This window comes from Rattus norvegicus, chromosome 3 (genome assembly GCF_021556685.1).
Source record: "Rattus norvegicus strain SHRSP/BbbUtx chromosome 3, alternate assembly SHRSP_T2T, whole genome shotgun sequence".
NCBI classification, from domain to species: Eukaryota; Metazoa; Chordata; class Mammalia; order Rodentia; family Muridae; genus Rattus; species Rattus norvegicus.
In genome coordinates this window covers 9,605,538-9,625,945 of record NC_141536.1, presented here as the reverse complement: position 1 = coordinate 9,625,945, position 20,408 = coordinate 9,605,538, and the positions used below count along the sequence as shown (strand labels likewise).

The 20,408-nt window shown below is 51.5% G+C and overlaps 1 protein-coding gene across 4 annotated transcripts in view; it reads left to right on the top strand.

Moving 5' to 3' along the window:
* Positions 1 to 20,408, top strand: part of Vav2 (vav guanine nucleotide exchange factor 2) — a 169,509-nt gene that overhangs the window by 23,372 nt on the left and 125,729 nt on the right. For all 4 annotated transcript variants that reach the window (XR_015682807.1, XR_015682808.1, NM_001106563.2 and 1 more), the window contains 1 exon segment: positions 17,934 to 18,050. Coding sequence is in view for 2 of the 4 variants with exons in the window: in NM_001106563.2 (NP_001100033.2) it covers positions 17,934 to 18,050 (117 nt within the window). In the remaining 2 variants the exon portion in view is untranslated.

Below are 20,408 nucleotides of genomic sequence, written 5' to 3'. Positions count from 1 at the left end.
GATGTAACTGTGAGGTCTGGAGACTTCAGAGGCTAAGTCTTCGGTGGACCCTGGAAGCTGATAAAGTGGATAGTGACTTTCTGGGGCCTCAATAAAAGACTTGATAAGAGACTAGAACCCCAAGGAATCCGCTCAGCCAGCGGCTGGGATGCCCATAGTTGGCTTTATCCTGCAGAGCAGAGACAGCCTCCTCTCTGCCCTCTGCATGCAGGGGGACAGAGGCTGTTGGGGCAGCAGGAGGAAGTCTGCCTCTCTCTCCCTCCCTTTCCCCAGCTAAGCTTGTGTTTACTGTACACAAAGAGTAAAAATGAAAACCCGACTGCATTGAAGAAACAGGAAAAACATGTTTGCGTCTCGTCTCGCCTTCCGCCCCTTAGCAGCAGACCTATTTCCCTGGGTTCTTTTAAAAGTTTTTCTTTTTTTTTTTTTTTTTTCCGGAGCTGGGGACCGAACCCAGGGCCTTGCGCTTGCTAGGCAAGCGCTCTACCACTGAGCTAAATCTCCAACCCCTTAAAAGTTTTTCATTAGCCATTTCTATCAGTCATAACAGACACATCCACGCCCATCTACACGTGTGCACGGACATGCCTATGGCATGCTTCCAGGTGTGCACGCACCCACCTCTCGCCTACAGACACATGTGCTGCGCACACATCATGTACCAGCATCCCAGAAGTGGAGTGGTTTCCCCTTCAACCAGGGCGTGGTCGAGAAAGAAGAGGCTTGCACTGTCTCTAGTAATGCATAGAGCTGTCCCAGAGAATCGTCTCGACTGCCTCCAGGCGCCTGTCCCTCTCACATCAACCGTCAATCAAGAAAATGCTCCCCGGACGTTGTTCTAGGACCCCAATAAGAGACTGATAAGAGACTAGAACCCCAAGGAATCAGCTCACATCTCATCAGTGTTCACGGGTCAACTGAAGGAGGCATTTTCTTCATCCAGATTCCCTGTCCCCGAGTTGAAACTGACTTTAGCCTGTTTCAAGTTGACAAAAACTGATCAGCATACACAGAGGCAGCCACTGGATAGGTGGGTCTGGACCTGAGATCTGTGCAGTCTGGAGTTTATGGTCCCTGAGGGCAGGAGTTCTCAGGAAGGGTGGCGGGGAAGATTTAAACCTCGATCTCTGCCTGAAAGGTGTTTAGGCTCGTTCTACTCTGTCCCTGAGTGACTCAAAACATTAGCTCTGAGGCGTCTGAAGCAGAAGTGAGATATGGTGTCTAACAGGGGTGTGTGTGTGTGGGGGGAGTGAGAGACTGGACTCAGGAAGGGGTCCCTTGGGGACTTTGTTATGTAGAGTCCAAGATGGATCCTATGCTGGGTCCTCCTGTGACTGGCCTAGGCTCTGGGGCCTCATCCAGAGCATTCAGGTGGGGACCTGTGAGCTGTGTGCATGGTAGAGAGGGACAGGAGTTGCATAAACCAAGATTTTCGTTTGTTGTTGTTTAGGTCAGAACTGTCCTCAGAATGCCTATGTGAAAGGCTTTGTGGCCACTGCTGGGCTTTGGGGGACATGAGGAACTCTGAAGACTCCAACATCAGGGGAACATAAATCCTGGGTGGATGGTAATCTGTCTTAGTTAGGGCTTTACCGCTGTGAAAGACGCTGTGACCAAAGCAGCTCTTATAAGGACAACATTTAACTGGGGCTGGCTTATAGGTTCAGAGGTTCAGTCCATTATCATCAAGGTAGGAACATGGCAGCATCCAGGCAGGCACGGTGCAGGAGGAGCTGTGAGTCCTACATCTTCATCTGAAGCCTGCTACAGAATACTGGCCTCCAGGCAGCTAGGATAGGCTAGGATGAGCTAGGATAAAGCCCACGCCCACAGTGGCACACCTGCCTCATCAAGGCCACTCCTAACAGTGCCACTCCCTGGGCCTCCACTCCCTGGCCCCCATAGGCTTTTTCAGGCTCCAGAGTCTACGGGGCCATATCTAGCCATAGCATAATAAAAAAGTACATTTAGTCCAACTTCCAAAGTCCCCATAGTCTATAGCAGTCTCAACAAGGTTAAAAGTTCAGAGTCTCTTCTGAGATCCATCCAACCTCTTAACTGTAATTCCCGAATCAAGACAGGAAACCGTCTGGGCAAACTCCAAACTCTGCAATCTCCATGTCTGATGTCAAAGCGGGCTTCAGATCTCCACCTCCCTTTTCATCTTTGTTGACTGCGACAAACTTCTTTTCCTGGGCTGGTTCCACTCGCTGTTAGCAGCTTTCCTCAGCAGATAGCCCACGGCTCTGGCATCTCAAACATCTTGGGGTCTCCAAGGCAGCTTCAATGTTACAACTTCTTCTCCAAAGGGCTGGCATCACTTCTCCAGCTCTACCCTCTGTGGCACTCTAAGCTCAGGGTGACCCACTCCACTGCCGCTGCTGTTCTTGGTGATCCTCCCATGGTCCTGGCATCTCCATACACTGGGCTCTTCTGCTGCAAGTTGGCCTCACCCATAACCTCTCATAGGCTCTCTTCATGGTGCCAAGCCTCACTCCTTTACATGAGTCCTTCAGTCCTGGGCTGTCAGCTACAATGGAGGCTGCACTTTCACCAGTGGCCTTTCACGGCCTCTCACAGTGCCAAGCCTCAGCTGCTCTTCATGACCCCTTCATGCTTCAAACCAGTACCATCTGGGGGACTCTTACACATTACCAAATAAGGTAGTACCTTGGTTATCTCTGGAACAGAGCTTCTTTGTGCTCTCAGAAAACACTAGATTTCACCTCAGTGGTGCCAGTCTTTTCTCCATCACCACTAATTTCTTAGCTCCAGTTAAGCAGCATCAATTGTCCCAGTCTTCTCCTTCTCTTAAAGCCATAGACACATGGCCCAAGCTGTTGAGTTCTGCTGCCTGCTGGGGCTGGAACATGGCCCCCCTGTTCTATTACATTACCACCAACTTTGTGTTTTCCAACTCCTTCACTGGATCTTGGTTGACCTTAAACTCTGAGATCTGTATGGCTGTCTCCTGGGCTAAAGATGTGTACCACCATACCTGGATTTAAGTGTTTCTTTACCTAGAATTTGCTCTCAGGCTGGCCTTGAAGTCAGAGATCTGCTTGGCTTTATTTCCTGGGATTAAAGGTGTGTACCACCATGTCTGGATCTAAGTTTAGCTGGGTAGGATATTGTCTCAAGGTCACCACTCCCTTAATTCAATTTAATCCTTTGAACACAGGATTCAGCTCCATTTCACTTCCTGGTGCCTCTTTAATACTCGAACCTTTATATTTTGTATTCTTCCTTTCTAAGCTTGCTATGCTTATTCAAAACGCTCTTCATGAGACTTAACCAGAGATCAAAGTCTATGATGGGTGTTTCTGAGTCTTCCTTTGTCAATGCAATTAATCTGAGTCTCTTCACCATAGCCTGAGCCACACTCTTCAGACAAGGGCAAAAAGCAGCCAAAATACTTCAAAAACAGTCTCTAGGCCACATACTTAAATTCTTCTCCACTGAACCCTTTTGGGCCAGGTCAGCACAGTTCAAATCACTCATAGCAACAAAGTCTTCCATATTCCTACTAGGATGGCTCATTAAGCCCCACTTAAAACATTCCACTGCTTTTCAAATCCAAAGTCCCCAAATCCACATTCTTCCAAACAAAAACGTGGTCAGGCCTATCAAAGCAATGCCCCAGTCCCTGGCACCAACTTCTGTCTTAGTTTACTGCCGTGAACAGATACCATGACCAAGTCAAGTCCTATAAAGGACAACATTTTAATGGGGCTGGCTGACAGGTTCAGAGGTTCAATCCATTATCATCAAGGCGGGAAGCATGGTGGCATCCAGGCAGGCATGGTGCAGGAGGAGCTGAGGGTTCTACATCTTCATCTGAAAGCTGCTAGAGGAAGACTGACTTCCAGGCAGCTAGGATGAGGGTCTTATCCACACCCACAGTGACACACCTACTCCAGCAAGGCCACGCCTCCAAATAGTTTCACTCCCTGGGCCAAACATATATAAACCATCACATGTCTTTTTTTTTTTTTTAAATATATGTGAGTACACTGTAGCTATCCTCAGACACACCAGAAGAGGGCATCGGATCCCATTACAGATGGTTGCGAACCACCATGTGGTTGCTGGGAGTTGAATGTAGAACCTCCGGGAAAGCAGGCAGTGCTCTTAACCTCTGAGCCACCTCTCCAGTCCCTTGATTATAATCTTAAAGCTTTACTTAAATCTTTTCTAACAATAACAACAACATGCCCAGCTCTCTTGATGCGGCAGCCTCCCCTGTCACAGCCTCCCCTGCCACAATCTCTGGCCACCATGGTGCCTGAGCACAATTCAGTCCCACAGTAGTGGCCAATTTCTTAAGCCATGCCAAAATAAAGCTTCCCCCTTTTAAGTGGATTTTCTTAGATATTTGTCACAGCAACAGACACATGTCCACACGTTCATTCACTCTGGGATGTTTGGGGAAATCCTGCTGTGTTGAGCCTCTGAAGTGTGAGGTTAAGGACTGCCTTGGCCCAGCTGCCCCTGGAATGCCCACAGACTGGGGTGGACAAAGGAATTTAAGCTATCTTGGAGCTGGAGTCTGAATCCTAGACCAAGGTATGATACACACTCCCCTTGGAGGCTCTGGGGAGGCTCTGCCTGGCTCTTCTTGTTCTTTGATGGGTGCTCTGTAGTTTCTGGCTGTGTCATGATGGTCTCTACGGTCCCCTCTCACCTTCTCCCCTCTCTCTCGTTATAACAGTCTTAAATGGAAAGCCCAGGGCATTACTCTTGAGATCCTCACGTTATGTCTGTTTTTCCAAAGTAACTCAGTAGTCGTGTGTGTGTGTGTGTGTGTGTGTGTGTGTGTGTGTGTCTGTCTGTCTGTCTGTCTGTCTTTGTGTGACATTTGCATGCAATGTCATTGACAGAATGACGATAGGGCCCCCACCAATTGCAACCCCGAAGTGGAAAATTGTAGTTTTTTTGAAAGTTAGTCATGTCAGATGATGGTTTGCTGGGGCACACAGGTGAAAGGCTGTCTTGCTAAAACAGACACATGAAAGGATGTTTTGCTATGGCAGACATGTGAAAGGAGGCTTGATGAGGGACTATAAATATGACCCCACAGACAGTGGGAGACGGGCTCTGAGCCTTGTTTTGCTCTGCCTCGCTATTCTTCGCTAACAGGCGGATATTGGTCCGTCTTACATAGTTGAGCTCAACTTGTGGTAACACCACCATTGAGAGAAACCCGCCCCAAAACTGCTCCTGAGGTTCCTGTGGCCAGCTCCCTCTTCTGTAGGTCACCTCAGGCCACTGGCGAACCTTGTGGTTTTCTTCAGGGTTGAACTATAGTTGCTGGTTCGCGCCTGGTGTCTGCCTGCCTAGAGGTCTGCAGCTGCTGAGTCATTCATATTTGGTGTTTAATATGGGACTGAACTGCTGCCAAAGACGATTAGACAAACCCCCAAAGGGAGATTTCCCCCAGGTCCACCTCCCCCCCGCCCCCATGTCTTAATAACCTTTCTCTTCCACTGCCTCTGCTGGGGGGTGGGCTAGAGGAGAGGTTGCACCCTTATTAAAAGTAGGTTGCAAAAAATCTCTGCCTATACAACCCTGTCCCTGAGGCATGGTATCATGAAGTGTGGATTGACCAGATTTAGGCAATGGTATTGGATGGGTTTTCATAATGGGCCTGTGCCCTTGTCACACCTTTCCAGATCTGCTACGTGGGGTCCGAGCAGGAGGGAGCAGGTCAGCTTGGGAAAGCCTGCTGGAATCCACCAGCATATGTGCCTCTGTGTGTTCTCAGGCTTTGGGGGCCCCCTAGCTTGTACCTCCATGCTCCTAGTGTAGGGGGGCTTGGTGAAGCTGTTTGAGCTCAGACACCTGGTTTCCTGAAGCAACAGCACTCCTTGTACCCGTAGAAGGTGGTGAGTCTCTGGGTTTTGATCTTGCCTGGAAGCTCTTGCCTTAGCATCCCTAGTGTGGCAGTTGGCTTCCTGTCACTGTGACAAGTCCTTGAGATGTCTGTCAATCTAAAAAGAAGGGTTTTGTGTCCTACTGTGCGGGTTTCAGTCCATGGATAGTCAGCCCCATTCCTCTCCTGCTGTGGTGAGGCAGCAGATTGTTGGCTTGGCCTGCCACGTGCATGCCAGTGCTAGCTGCTCCAGGACAGGGTGCAAGGCAGCCATAGCAAAGGGACAGGGAATTCGGGGAGGGTGTCCTTACAATGCCCTGCGCACATAGGTGGTGACAAGGTGGTGACAAAGCAGTGACAAGGCTTTCTACTAGATCCCGCCTCTTTTTTTACATTTAAAAAATTTTTTATGTGTGGGTCTTTTGTCTGTTGTGTATATGTGGTATGTGTACCGTGTGCATGCCTGGTACCCATGGAGGCCAGAAGAGAGTGTGGGATTCCCTGAAGCTGGGGTTACAGATGTTTATGAGCTGCCATGTGTGGAGAATTGAACCAGATCCTCTGCAAGTGACTTTAACCATGGAGCCATGTCCCCAGCCCTAGGCTTCACCTTATATAGCTTCTGACACCGATTAGCATCAAGCAGGAGTGCCCAGACTTGACGAGTGGGTCTTCGGGCACCGTTCTAAATCCAAACTACAGAGCAGAGGTGACTCACCTGTGCACTGTTAACAGCTCTGGGCAGGTGAGGACACAGGTGCTGAGCAGGGATGTGGCTGACAGGTGTGTGCCAGGTCCTGGCGGTGGGGCTTGGAGAGCAGGTAAGGCTGCTGGATTATCTCTGGGCTGCAGAAGGATCTCCCCAGGGCTTGTTTCCCACTAACTGAGACTTTGGAGGTGACCCTGGGGGACTGCGGACATATTGCCAGTGTTCGTCATCCCCAGCAAGGACTGTAAGTAAAGTCACTCAAAGCCTGTCCTCAGTATTCCCAAGGGGCAGCTGTCGCCCCTCACTCCCAGAGATCGTGTCCTTACAGTTTATCGGAGAATTTTGACACTTTGTCACATCCGCAGCTGGCCTTAGCCTTTTGCAGAGAGGCTGGCTGTCGTCCTGCCTGCCACCTCAGAGCTTAGGGCTTTGGTACTTGGCTTTGGATCACGTAAGAATGTTTGATTTGGTTCTCCTGCTTGGGAGCTCCCTGATGCTACCGTTAGGATTTTCCTACCACATTTTCAGCTCGGCAGGAAGGGGGAATGGTGAGACTCGTTTGCGCAGATGGGAGAGTGATAATCCGCTGTGTGCCAACCATTAAGGGATGCATTTGGCTTCGATGTCAGCGCGCAGTGGGGAAAGAACAGTGGAGACTGTTTTGCCCGGGTCTGTCTGGAATTGGATTGTCCTAATCGCACAGGAGAAGGGGTGCTTGGAGGAGAGAGCTGCTCTCCCAGAGTGACCTTGGAGGCCGATTTCCAGGAGGGGAGAAAGAGATGGAGACGATGAAGAGGCAGGGCCTGGGCAATTTCACGGGCAGCTTGTGGGCTCATGTTAATGGTCCGACTGTTGGACTGCAGCAGAGGAGGGGGTGAGGGAGGTGGGAGAGTTAGTGAGGACGTGGCGAGACAGCATCTGGGCTAATCTCTCAGAGTCTTGCCTGCCTGGGAGAGTTGGGCAACAGAGAGTGGGATTTGAACCCTCAGGTGGCATTTTGAGCCGGCTTAAGGAAAATGGTTATACAAGGCGATACTAGAAAAGCAATTTCCTGCTAGCTTTATAGAAAACCTTTGCTTTTGAAAACCCTGACCTTGAAGTTTTGATACTGTGGGCCACTCTTATCCCTGAGGCTCAAACAGGCCATTAGCTACACAGAGGGCGGGAGGAGAGGGTGGCTGGGCAGAGAGACCATTTATTCTCTTGGAGCCACCTCTGCTGGATTCAGGCTATGTCTTCTGAGCTTAGGCTGCAGTTTAGTGTCTGTGTATTGATAGGGTCTCAGAGCCAAGCACAGAGTCTCCCTGTCTGCCCACCTGATCTCTCCAGTTCTGGCTGAGTGCTTTCCTGGGTCGCTCTGTTTCCAGGTACTTCGAAGGTTGGGCCAAACTCCCCTTATCTCTGGATGAGTGGACCACCTGCTTAGCCACCAGCCAGTTTCTTCTGTAAAAGGCTCCATCCCACCAGCTCTGGAAACTGCTCCAAACGACTTGGGCTCTGGATGCAAATGGACTCATATGGCTGCGATGACAGAATCTGGTTTCTTAGGTTCAGTCCCTGCTGACAATAGCTTGGGGGAATCCCACAGTGCTCCGAATCAAAAGGGGAGCCTTTGTCAATGGAATGCCTGTGCCTGTAGGGTCTTTTGGGTCCAAGGGTTATAAACAGGCTTCATTTCTGTCCTCCTTTTGGGAGGCCCTGGGATTTGAGGGCTGGGTTAGGGTTTGGGGTCTTGGCTTGGATCATAGACTTGTCAAATTCGTATTGCAGGGCTTAGCTAGTTTCTGCTCGCTGTGACACAATACCAGGCCCAATTTAACGGAGAAGGATTTTTTTTTTTTTTTTTTTTTTTAGCTCTCAGGTCTGTAATTGTGAGAAGAGGGTTGTAGTATTGAGTATGTAGTTTGCTTCTCGGCCAGCAGGAGGGAGAAGGAGAGGGAGAAAGAGTGAATACCATGTGCTGGTGGCTTCCTCCTTGACCTGTATTCCGTCCTAACCCTAGCCTATGGGGTGGCACTGCCTACATTTGGGGCGTGTGTCTTCCCCCTCCATCCTCCCTAGAAGCACCTTCCAGACAAGCCTGGACATGTGCCGTAACACCCTGCAGTGCTTCAGAATCTAGTCAAGTTCCAATTAAGTGTCCAGTGCCCTCAGCAGTCTCTTCCGGTTTCACAGCCCCCTGTGGAGGCTGAGCAGGCAACAGAGGTGCCCACACCTCTGTGGAAGGTGGAGGCAAACCTGGAGGGAAGAGGTTGGGAAGTAGGGGACGGAAGGCCGGGTATGACTTCCGGAGCGTGTGAGAGCGTCCCTGCCCGAAGCACGCATGGCCTCTTATGAGGGGTGCGGCAGGAGGGCGGTCAGAGCCCAGGCACTTAGGGGAAAGAACAGCGTCTCCAGAAGGGTCTGGAGGCATTGTTTGCACAGGGCTGGCTTGGAGGACTCCCTGGTTTTGAACCCCACGTTGGTTTCCTTTCTGGGTCATCTAGATTATTACTCCCAAGGTAATGCAGGAGGGGTGCAGGCTTGGCCTTTGCAGGGACCACTGTCCTGTGCAACAGAGGCTGTGGCTCGTAGGAGTCAACTCTTCTAGTGTAGCCAGTGATTCTGGTGCTTTTCTGACGCCATCTTGACGCCCGACTGTTTCTGTATCAGGTCAAGGGTACGTTTGAGGGAAGGAGCTCCACAGTGGTATAATAGGCCTGGCAAAATGCCTGGCCCAGCCTGGCAGTCATCTGGTGCTGTTTGTTGTTGGAGAAGGTGGAAATGCCACCTGGCACTTCAGTGCTGATTCCGAATGACGCTGCGGCCTGCGCACCTTGAGGAATGGTACATTTAGCCTTGTCCTTTCTGCTCCTCATCTCTTGTGTTCTGCCTGCTCCTGGCCGGTGGACTCCCTCCACTGAGGACGTGCAGATCCTAAGAGGGGTAATGGTGGTAGCAAGGCCCACCCTTGGCAGATCTGGGGTGCAAAGAAAATATTGCTTCCTCTCAGTTCTCATGGGGCCATTCCGCCTTCCAACCCTGTATGGGAGAAACTTGGCCATCCCCTGCCTGGAGGCAGCAGGCTCATCCCCAGCTGCTGGCACTTCTTCTGACGAGGTATGTGCAGCTGAGGAAGCATGCAGGAAGTATTCATGTTAAACCATCCAGACATAATCAAATCCCTGTGCTCCTCAGATCACCCCCTCCGTGTCTTCTCCGCAGTGTGCTCACTGACAGCAGTGGATGGCTTGGCTGGGACTCTTCCCAGGGAGTCTGACATCACACCATCTCAACTGTCTCACCACCAGGACCTGGTGGTGTCATGATGGTCCAGGGCACAGCCTGGAAAGTGTCATGCGGTGCTGTGGGTGACCGTGGGATGGTGTTGGGCAGCCCTGTTCCAGTCTGTCCTAGCCTGTTGGCATCTGAGGTCAATCAACCCTCCAATGCGGAGGTTGTGTGTGTGTGTGTGTGTGTGTGTGTGTGAGAGAGAGAGAGAGAGAGAGAGAGACAGACAGACAGACAGACAGACAGACAGACAGAGACAGAGAAGTAAGGCAGGTGTGTCATGGCTAGTCCCCAATTCCACCTGCCTGGCTGTTTTTAGCCAAGCTGTTTCCAAAATCCGGTTATTCCTTAGTAGCAACAGCTCTCTCTGTCTGTCTCTCTGTCTGTCTCTCTGTCTGTCTCTCTGCACCTCTGATGCTAGGGTGGCTATATTCCCCTTTGTTGGGATGATGCAAGGCTGTTGTGCCTGCAGTTGGAGGACATGGGCGGTTGTTTACCAGCTCTCAAGCCCCTGCAGTGGGCTGGGTATTATCCAGGGACATAGAGGAAGCAAGTGGCCTCGGTGTGTGCCCTGGGGACTGTCTGTGCCGCTTGTCACCCAGGATCTCCTGTTTATCCACTCCAGGAGCCCCAAATTTGATCCATTTCAGCAAACTAACCTATTAAATCGTAATGACACTGCTTTAAATGGCCTTGGGACGAGCATGGCATAAATAAAGCAAGACATTAATTCATTTCCCCATTTTTTATTGATCAAAGTCATCCCTAGCTGCGAGTCGGCTCTGATCGGCGGGACCCAAGGCCTCAGGAAGGCGCAGGCTCATGCCAGCCAGAAGCGGAGACAACGCAGGCAGACCTGTCTTATCTCCACTTGTTGAAATATTTTGCAAGGACCGCCAGTGGGCACTGGTATTCTCCCAAGCCTTTCTACAGAGCAGGGCAGTTGCTTGTGAGATCCCCATTTCTCCCAGCCCTTAAGGCTTTGAAACAGAGCTGTTCTCTGTGGGGGTGGGGAACTGTGTGCCTCCTTTCCTGGGTGTGGCCTTCCTAGTTCTCCTGGGCCTGTGATGGGTGAGGCTGGTCTCTGGCAGACCCTTGAGTGCACCAAGGAAACATGGGGAGTAGGTCTTAGGGTGACTGCTTGTGAGCAGAGACTTTGAATCTGCTGCCCCCAGAGTCTCTAGCTAGAGACTCCATGCCCTCGATGCCCTGTGCAGCTGCTTTCTGGAGGCAAGAGTTGGTAGAACCTGGTACAGGTGCCAGGCTACCATCACTAGGGTGGATGGTGGGTGGCAAGGAAGGTTCCTGGTCCACTCCAGGTGTGGCCTAGTATCAGTCTTAGGTACAGCTTTCAAGGCTCTGATAAGGCACCATGGCCCAGGGCCCTTCTTCACCTCCTCAGAAGGTAGCCTGTGTCAGCTGTTGTTTATCCTAAAGCAAGTGGTCCAGTACTGTGGAGAGGGCAGAATTTGTGTTCATTTTACAGATTAGAAAACTGAGCCCTGAGGAGGACAAGTGGCTGTCAAGTGGGAGCAGGCTTCCACCACACTGGTTAGTCCAGTCTATTAACCCCAGGCATACCTGCTATAGGTCTGTGCCAGAATGTGGCTGAATCCTGGTGGCCTGGGGGCGGGGAGAGGGGTATTCGGAAAGGTGGGACAAGGAGGTAAAAGTGGGAGGTGAGAGTTCTGTTGGTGACGATTCCCAAGTGAGGAGGTGAAGATGTAGGAGAGTGAGTCTCTACCTTCCCAGCCCTGGGTTTAGCTGGCTCTAGGGAAGGGACAGCCCTGGGTTTAGACCTCAAGTCACTTTGCTCCTCACGTCTAAAGTTTGTGCATCTGCCAATGGGGACGAACGCAGAAACCCCCTTATCAGGAAGGATTGCAGGTGTATGAAGGCCTCGGGGCTCTGACTGCGAATGGCATACACCTATCAGTTGGTTATGCAAAATGCTCTAAAGCCGCTCTCTGTACTGCAGGTACTGGGTCCGGGTCAGTATAGGGATGCTGGGCAATGGCTGGGCTCTTAGTACCTCCCCGTACCTGCTGAAGACTGAATTTTCCCAAAAAGACTGGCTTCTTTAAAAACGTCTTGTTGTCCTTCCGTCCTGAAACCTGCACAGGGTAGCTTAACGGTTATCGCTGTCTGGCTTTGGAGATCGAAAGTCTTAGGTCTGCCCCGGCTGGGTGATTCCTGGCTAGTGAGCTCTGACCGGCCAGGAGGGGGACTTGGAACCTGGGTTTCTTTATCGCTGTAGTGACTTGGGGCTGCTGTGAGCAGCTCGGTAGGGCTCTGGCGTAGTGCCTGGAGTTCTGGAAAACCTTGTACAGTGGGGCCTTTGTGACTGTCATGAGTCAGCCATGGAGATTCCCAGAGGTCAGAGTTGGAAGGGCCTGGAGCTCTGGGCTGGACCCTTTTTTCAGAGATGTGGCTCCAGAGCTAGGAGCCACGTCTGTGGTAGACAGAGGGTAGTCCTGGGCATCCTGCTATCCTTTCATGGCCTCTTAGGGTGGGTGGGCTGACAGGCAGAGACGTCCTGGAGACCAGCCGTCCTGGGAAGCACAGAGCTACCCTCATCCTTAGTGAGGCAGGACTATGCCGCTGCCGTGCTGCGAGCCCTGGCCCTGGGCTGCCCATGAACGGACTGCTCAAGCTGGTTGGCGTATAGGACACAGGGATGGTCTGTGCACTGGGATCCAGATCTTACAGATGTGTGATGGCAAGAGTTTAGGGCAGAGACCCAAGATCCGCCTTTGTCCCCAGTGGTCAGTGCTGGAATCACCCTGAGTTCAAACTGCACACTCCAGGCTGAGGGCCAGTGTTCTGACTTACATTTCTGTCACTGTGATAGCAAGAGCAGGCGAGGGAGAAAGAGTTGATTTCTCACAATCTCTGTTGTGGGAAGTCAGGGCAACGGAACTTGAAGCAGCTACTTCGTCAAACTCACAGTCAAGAGCAGAGAGAAATTAATGCTTGTGCTACTTCTTAGATTTCTCTGTTCTTAAGAGTCCAAGTCCCCAGACCAGTGGCTGGCGTGCACAGTGGGTTGGGTCTTCCTACCTCAATTAACTTAATCAAGATACTTTCCCACAGAGAGGCTAACTTGATCTAAACCTGTGGTTCTCAACCTCTCTACTGCTGCGATCCTTTACTACAGCTCCTCATTGTGGTGACCCCCTACATAACATTAAATTTTGTTGCTACTTCATAACTGTAACTTTTGCTACCGCTGGGAATAGTAGTGTAAATATCTACGTTTTCCGATGCTCTTAGGCTTGGCCCATGTGACGATCCCTTTGGAGACGGAGACTCCTATCTCCAGGTGATTTTCGAGTGTGTCAAGTTGGCAGTGTGTTGAAACAAAGCATGACCGTAGCTAACTGGGCGGCCTGAGGAGGATGATAACCCCTGGTCTGGTTCTACTTTATGTCCACACCTCAGCTGAGCATGGAACATTCATGTGCTTTTTAGAGCGGCAGGCCTGACTGGCCCCCTCATTCCGGCAGTATCCAGATGCCCTACAAAGTTGGTGTCTCCACAGCCAAAGGCTGTCTCTCCTGATGGGTCTCTCCTTGACTGGGGAGCTGTTTTACCATGGCCAGGTGGTTTCAAAGCCCCACAGAGACGTGGCTGTGTGGGACCACTTGGGCTGGACCAAAAGCTCCCCTCTGTGCTGTTAGGCCTCCTGACGGCTCAGGTGTGTGCCCCCGTCCATGCTATAGCTGAATGGCAGATGACAGGGAATGCCCCCTCCCCCACCCCGTTCTTGTCCCGATGGGGAGATGTGCGGGTAGCTGGGCTTGGAGGCTGTCCTGTGGCCAGTGTGATTTCAGCCTGATTAGATCCTCGGGGAACTGGTAGACAGTGAGTTGCTGCTGCTGTTTCCAGCACAGTCTACTCTGGGTCTCCCACTACCAAGGCCACACTAAGTAGGGTTGTTTGACCGAGAAGTGGAACCCAGGGAGAGTCAAGGACCATAGGAGTTGCTGGCCTGTGTCCTCTCTAGTGTTTTAAACAAACAGAGTGGCCTGCTACATGCCAACCCTTGGAGAGCCAGCCCTATTACTCACGTGGACACGCACCAGAATTGCCCTGAGCTTGAGTGTTGCCTCAGGACGCCTTGAGGCCCCTGGCTGTCCTATGGAGGCCCAGAAGGCTAAGCCAGATGAGTGAGAAAATGGCGTATACCCCTGATGCAACAAGGATGGGCCAGCAACCAGGTGTTCGGTGCTGTCATGTGCCGGCACCTCACTCAACTTTACTCTAGAGGTCCACCGTGCTGAGACAGGCTTGTGGCAGCCTCAGGCCGCTCTCTCTCATCCACAGCCTCAGGACTGTCTAGAATTTGAGCCAGTCTCTATAGTATGGGAGCGAGTGGCTCCTACTGGCAGGGTCTTGACCTCATGCCCTCCTGGTGCTGGGGAAGTTCAGGGAAGAAGGAATCTGAGATGCACCAACAGTGCCTGCTGCCCCGCCTCCAGGGAAGCCCCGCCTCCAGGGAAGCCCCGCCTCCACAGGAAGGGGAGAGGCTGATAACAGCTGTGGGTTTGTCTTTCTCTGCTAGGTATTCTGCCTCCCTCCACCCCTGCCTCCCTGAGCCTCGGTTTCCCTAATTGTATAGTGAGAGAGGGAATTAAGTGTGTTGTTGGTAGTCATGGGCAGCGGGTGACCCTGTGCTCCACGGAACCGTTTCATCTCTAGTGCCCCTCTGTTCTGAAGCAGATAATGGGCTCCTTTGTGGCTCTTGATGCTGTCAGCTTGTGTGCCAAAGTTCTGAGCTCATTTACTGCCTTGGTTTCCTTTTGTGTAAGTAAGATAAGATGGCTCACAGGACTATGGCAATGAATGAGGACACAGAATGGATAGATTATGGGATGCTCTCACAAAGGGCGGGAAGCAAGGTGGTGTGCGTGCTGCTTCCTGGTAGATACTCATGTCACTGTCCAGGACCTTTGTCCCTGTCCATGAAGCCAGTCTCTGCCTGTGTGGCTGTTTTCCAGGGGCGGAGCTCTTGAAGGTTAGGCTGCCCAAGTGGTCACTGGTGGGAGTGGTGGTGGGGTGGGTGCAGGCTGAGACTGGACCACTGGACAAGGGATACTGGCCTATGCTGAGCCCCGGAATGGAGCCTGGCCTCGCTGGCCATCATTATGGTCGGGACCTGTGTAATTAACTCCAAAATGGGAGGCCAGGGAGGAATCAAAATAAATGCTTAGTGGAAATTAGAGAGGAGCCTTGGGCAAAAATAGTTGAGCCAGGCTGGAAGCTCAGTACTCCACAGGGCAGGGGAGGCAGGAGGTGGCGCCGGGGGCTCTCCAGGGCAGAGCCTCCCCTCGCCCCAGTTTCCAGGCTGGTGTGTGTGTGTGCACACTGTTGGTTTCTGCTTAAGTGTGTGTGTCTGCTGAATTGTGGCTTGCAGGAGCAGAAGTGTGCCCTCTTGCTGGTGGAGGCCAGAGGCTGGCTGCGATGGCGTTCTACGGGGAGGCTGAACCTCAGGCCTCTCTTCAGCTGCTGTTGGGAGTACAGCAGCCTTCACAATCTGGTGGTCTTCTGCCTGTGGGTCGCACCGTCTCCATGCTTGTCTTTTTGAGTCTTTTAATTGAGATATGTTAGCATGTATCATCTTGACCATTTCCTTTTATTCATTCTTTCTTTGTTTTGAGACAGGGTCTTGCTAGGTAGCCTAGGCTAGCCCGGAACACATCGTCCTTCCACAACCTCCTAGGGCCACTCTATCTAGTTCTACCCTCTAATTTCCAAGCATCCAGCTTGGTGCTTTAAGCATTTATGGTGTAGCAGTGTGTGCGTTTTCCCAGCAGTGGGTGGCTTTTTCCCAGGCTGTCACCACTCACACAGGCCCTTTTCCCTTAATGCTCTCTGTGCTGGATCTAGACTGTAGGGCCTTCACAGGATGGGTGCTCTTCAGAGCCGTCAGGTTGTAGAGGACGGAGAGGAGGAACACTTTGTACCCATGTGTTCTGTATCGGTGCTTCTCAGCCATGCTTAGCATTTCACATGCTTGTTGGGTACTTGGATCTAGTGACATAGACTGGATGGGACAGAGTGTATAAAGGACATTTCAGTTCTGGTTTAGTGGAAAGTAAAGAGAAGTGGCAGCAATATTCTATGGTCCTGGGTTGGACTCAGCTGGATTCCTCCTTCCCCCTCCTCCCTCGATAGCCAGATTTCCCCCTCCCCCTTACATCCTTTCCTTTTTGTTTACCATAAAGGCCATTCTGGGTGTCTTTTATGTAATGTAATGCGCAGACTGGGTGGCATCTGTGCTAATTTCTTGACTGTGCTGTGCACATGTGTGATGATGTCATTGTTCCAGGAAATGTGTGCTCAGGTGTTTAGGGGTGAGGCATAATGTGTGCATGGTTCATCCTAAATGTTGTTTAGAGGAAATCGGAGTGAGACGGAGATGGACAGACAGGCGCACGTGTGTGCGTGAGTTTGCTCGAGCATGTGTGTGAGCATGTGCATGTGTGCGCCCACACCCACACACACACACATACACACATATACACATACACATACACACACATATACACATACACATACACATACACACATATACACACACATAAACACACATATACACACACATGCACAGACACACACATATACACACATACACATACACACACATCACACACACACAGACACACACACACAGACACACACACACATACATGGACACACACACACACACAACCTGAGAGAGACAGAGGTAGAGAGCATGTGTGGCCCATGGCAGAGGTAGTGAGGGACCCTGTATCCTCTCAGGAGAGGTGGTGGCATAGGACTGGGGCTTCTGTCCCCCTGAGCTTAGCTGGGGTTTATGCTGTTTGTGATTCTGGCCTGTCGCATCTGAATCTGTTCATTTGTCTACACTGCTGATGAGCTAGGGTTTGGCCATAGGGGTGGGTATTGATTGGCCTAAAATCCTGAGTTGTACTGGGCTCTGGGTGCTGGGTCCTTGCCTCTTGAATGCTCTGCTCAGCCATGTTGGGTACTGAGTGACTTCCACATACTGTTTGCCCCCTGCCTACTCCAAGAGGACAATACTTGCCTAGCAAGCACCTCAGGAGCATGGACCACTGTTGGTCATCTCTCTCCTTACTATGAGCAGACAAGATTTAAACCAGTTCTAAAGCCCATGCTGGAGCCTCCTCCCTCCTTCCTGTCTGCTTTAAAATTTAAAAGTCGTTTCCTTGTTTTAAGGTGTAATTAATTAATACGTGTATGTGTGCCTATTTATGTGTATGTGTGCATGCAGTTCCCGCAGAGGCCAGAAGAGGGAGCTGGGTTCCGTTTGGAACTAGAGTTACAGGCTGTGTGAACTTGTGGTGGGTGCTGGGAACCTCAGCCAGGTCCTCTTTAAAGAGCAGCACCTGCTCTCGACTGCTGAGCCTTCTCTCCAGTCTCTCCTGTCAGTTTCTTTATACCTGAATCTCCACAGGGACTAGAAGTTGGCTATCTCGTTGACGCCAGACACAAGTCAGGGGGAGGTGGTGCTGAGCTGTTGGTTTGGGTGTTACAGCCTTTCATTCCCACAGTCTCCTGCTGTGTCCAGCACAGCTCCTTTCCAAGGTCCTAGTGGTCAGGGGACACAGCATGGTTGCTGGTTTTGGTTCCTGTGAAGAGAGAGATGTGTCACATGGGTTTAAGGAGTGTGTACATCATGTGAGCGTGATGGCCACATGTGCTCTGTCAGGCTTGCTGACTCTAGGCCAGCATGTTTCTTTGCTGCCATGACTGTCAGCATTGGGATGCATAGGATGCACCAGGGCAGGGTGTGTTTGCTGCCTTTGATTTGGTGTCCCACCCTCCGACCAACGCAAATGGAATATTCCGCCCACTGGGGGAGCCTGGAGGCTGCGGTGGTTCTGAGCTCCAGCCTTCCTCCTCAGCCTGTAATGGGGATGTCTTCTGTGAAACTGCTTAGTCCCTCTGCATGGTCACTCCAAGGCAGGAGCTTTTGACAGATGTGATTGACATTTTCTGTAATCAGTCTCTTACTAATGCTTCCCCCTCTCTCTCTCTCTCTCTCTCTCTCTCTCTCTCTCTCTCTCTCTCTAGTTCCTGTGTCTGAAGAATATTCGCACCTTCCTCAAAGTCTGCCACGACAAATTTGGACTAAGGAACAGTGAGCTGTTTGACCCTTTCGACCTCTTTGATGTCCGAGACTTCGGGAAGGTGAGTGGGCATGACACGCGCTTGCACAGACTGGCCATCTGCCAACTCTGTGTCACAGATGGGAGCCTACCGAAGCCAGGTTTGTGTGGCTGGGTGGAATGGGAGAGTGGATCCTCCCTCTCAGTTCGGGGGGAACCACCCAAGCCTGAATCTAGAGGATGTCATGAAAGCTGTGTGTGCCAGGCCACCCCCTAGTGAGGGAAAGGAACCAGAGGCCAGGCAGTTGCAGATGCAAAAGCCCAGGAGGCTGGGCCTCATTGGCCTCCTGGTGAGCATGGGTATGGAGTGACAGGGTTAGGTACCACCGGAAACATTGGCAACTCATTTTTCGTTTGCTCCCTGCACCTGGGGTTTCTCTGTGTAACAGCCTAGGTTGGTCTTGAACTCACAGAAATCTGCCTGCTTCTGCCTCCTGTAGGACAAGTCTCATGTAGTTCAGGTTAGCCTTGAACTTTGTATGTAGCTAAGGGTGACCTTGAATTTCTGATCTTCCTGCCCCTGTGGGTGCCTGGGGTCAGAGTGTTCATTATCGTTGGTTTTTGCAGTGGTGGGGATCAAACTTGGCTTTATTCACGTTAGCGAAGTTCCTTACCAATTGAGCCATGCCTCCAGCCCCCTGTTACTTTCTTTTAGATAGGATCATGACTGTAATGTCTTTTGGGTGGGGGACTGAGAGTTGAGGTGCAGACCTTAGCTTGTCTCCTAAAGTCCCCACGCTGCCTGCCCTTCCCTTACAGTTGGTGTGGCCTCTAACAAGCTGCTTCAGCCGGCTGCTGAGAAGCGGCAGAGACAGGCATTTTTCTGACTCCCTTGAGGACCATCCTCAGGGGCTGGGTGTCTGAGGAAATGGCCATGAGTCCTGGATGTGAACAGGAGAACAAACTTTTCAGTTATAAACACTGAGCAGTCTGCTCCTCAAGGGGCTCCTCTGTGGTGTTCAAAGGTCAGGTTAGTGCTCAGGACGGGGGCTTTCTGGGAGCCACTGGCCTCATCTGTCCTTGCGTCTGTCTCCTTTTGAGAGACTCTTTCGGTTACTGCAGCTCTGACTGGAGGAGCAGGAAGGACCAGGCATCTAGCTGTCAGGCATGTGATGCTGTGGGTTTGTCAGGAATGTGAGGTGCAAGAATGAAGGGGTCATGGGGGTTTGCACCAAGGCTCCAGAAAGCTGCCAAGGCCAAGCAGTGTAGAGCAAGGTCTCTGCCGCACGGTGGTCCTGGCAGGTGCAGGGAGGCTCATGCAATATCATGCATTTCCCTCTGTTTAGATGGTGCCTTGGTGGTGTCCTGTCCTGTGAGTGGCTTCTCTGTCTGATAGGTCTGTCTGGGATTCTCTCCTGGTTTTCCTGGAAGTCGTTGAGATGAGTTTGCCACAACATTCTGGGAAGGAGGGGCTGATGGCCTAGATGTTGGAGAGTGCCGGAACATGAACACACCCATCCATGCATGCACCAGGCATTGAGTAACTGTATAGAGAACGAGACGGGAAAACCGGAACACACGCGTATGCACACGCATACACACATACACACATGCATACACGCATACATGCACACGCATACACGCACGCACACACCAGGAATAACCATATAGAGAAGAAGATGGGAGCACTCTAACCAAACCCACACTCTGTTCAGCAGTTCAGCCCTGGAGTGCTCAGTGTATAATATCATGTAATTTCATTTTGATTTTAATTTGCTCTGGTGGAATGCATGATGTAAGGCACATAAATCTGGATTAACTCCCATCACTCTATCGGCCAACTGTGTGGTCAGGCTGTTTATAAAGAAGAGTCCCTTGTCATCATCAGCAGTTTCACTGGGCAGCTCTGGCCCTGCAGTGAGTGCCGTGTGCCCGCTGCATGTGGGGGCTTCACCAGGGTCTTTTCGTTCACCTTGGCCTCTGTTCTTGTCTCCCTGGCATCGTCTCAACATATGCTTATGGGAAATGGGAGTGGATGCTGGACTTGGACCTTGAGTCATAGGGTGGGGTACTGGGGCTGGAGGTGACCCTGTGGTGGAGACCCTGTAGCTGAGGGGTAGGGTCCAGCCTCATGCTCTGCCCTACAGGAGCTGGGTGCTGCTTTGGGTGGGCTGGGTGGACTGGGCTTCTCTGCGTCCCTGCTGTGTGAATGGACACCTAACCCAGTGCCTCTAGACTGTGCATGCTGTGTGAGACTGTGAGAGAGGGAGAGAGGGGTGGGGGAGAGCGAGGAAGAGAGAGGAGAGAGGACAAAGAGGAAAGAGAGGAGAGAGAGGGGAGAGACAGGATAGAGAGCGAGCGAGACAGGGGAGAGGGAGAGGAGAGACAGGAGAGGGAGGGGAGAGAGAGAGGAGAGAGGACAAAGAGGAAAGAGAGGAGA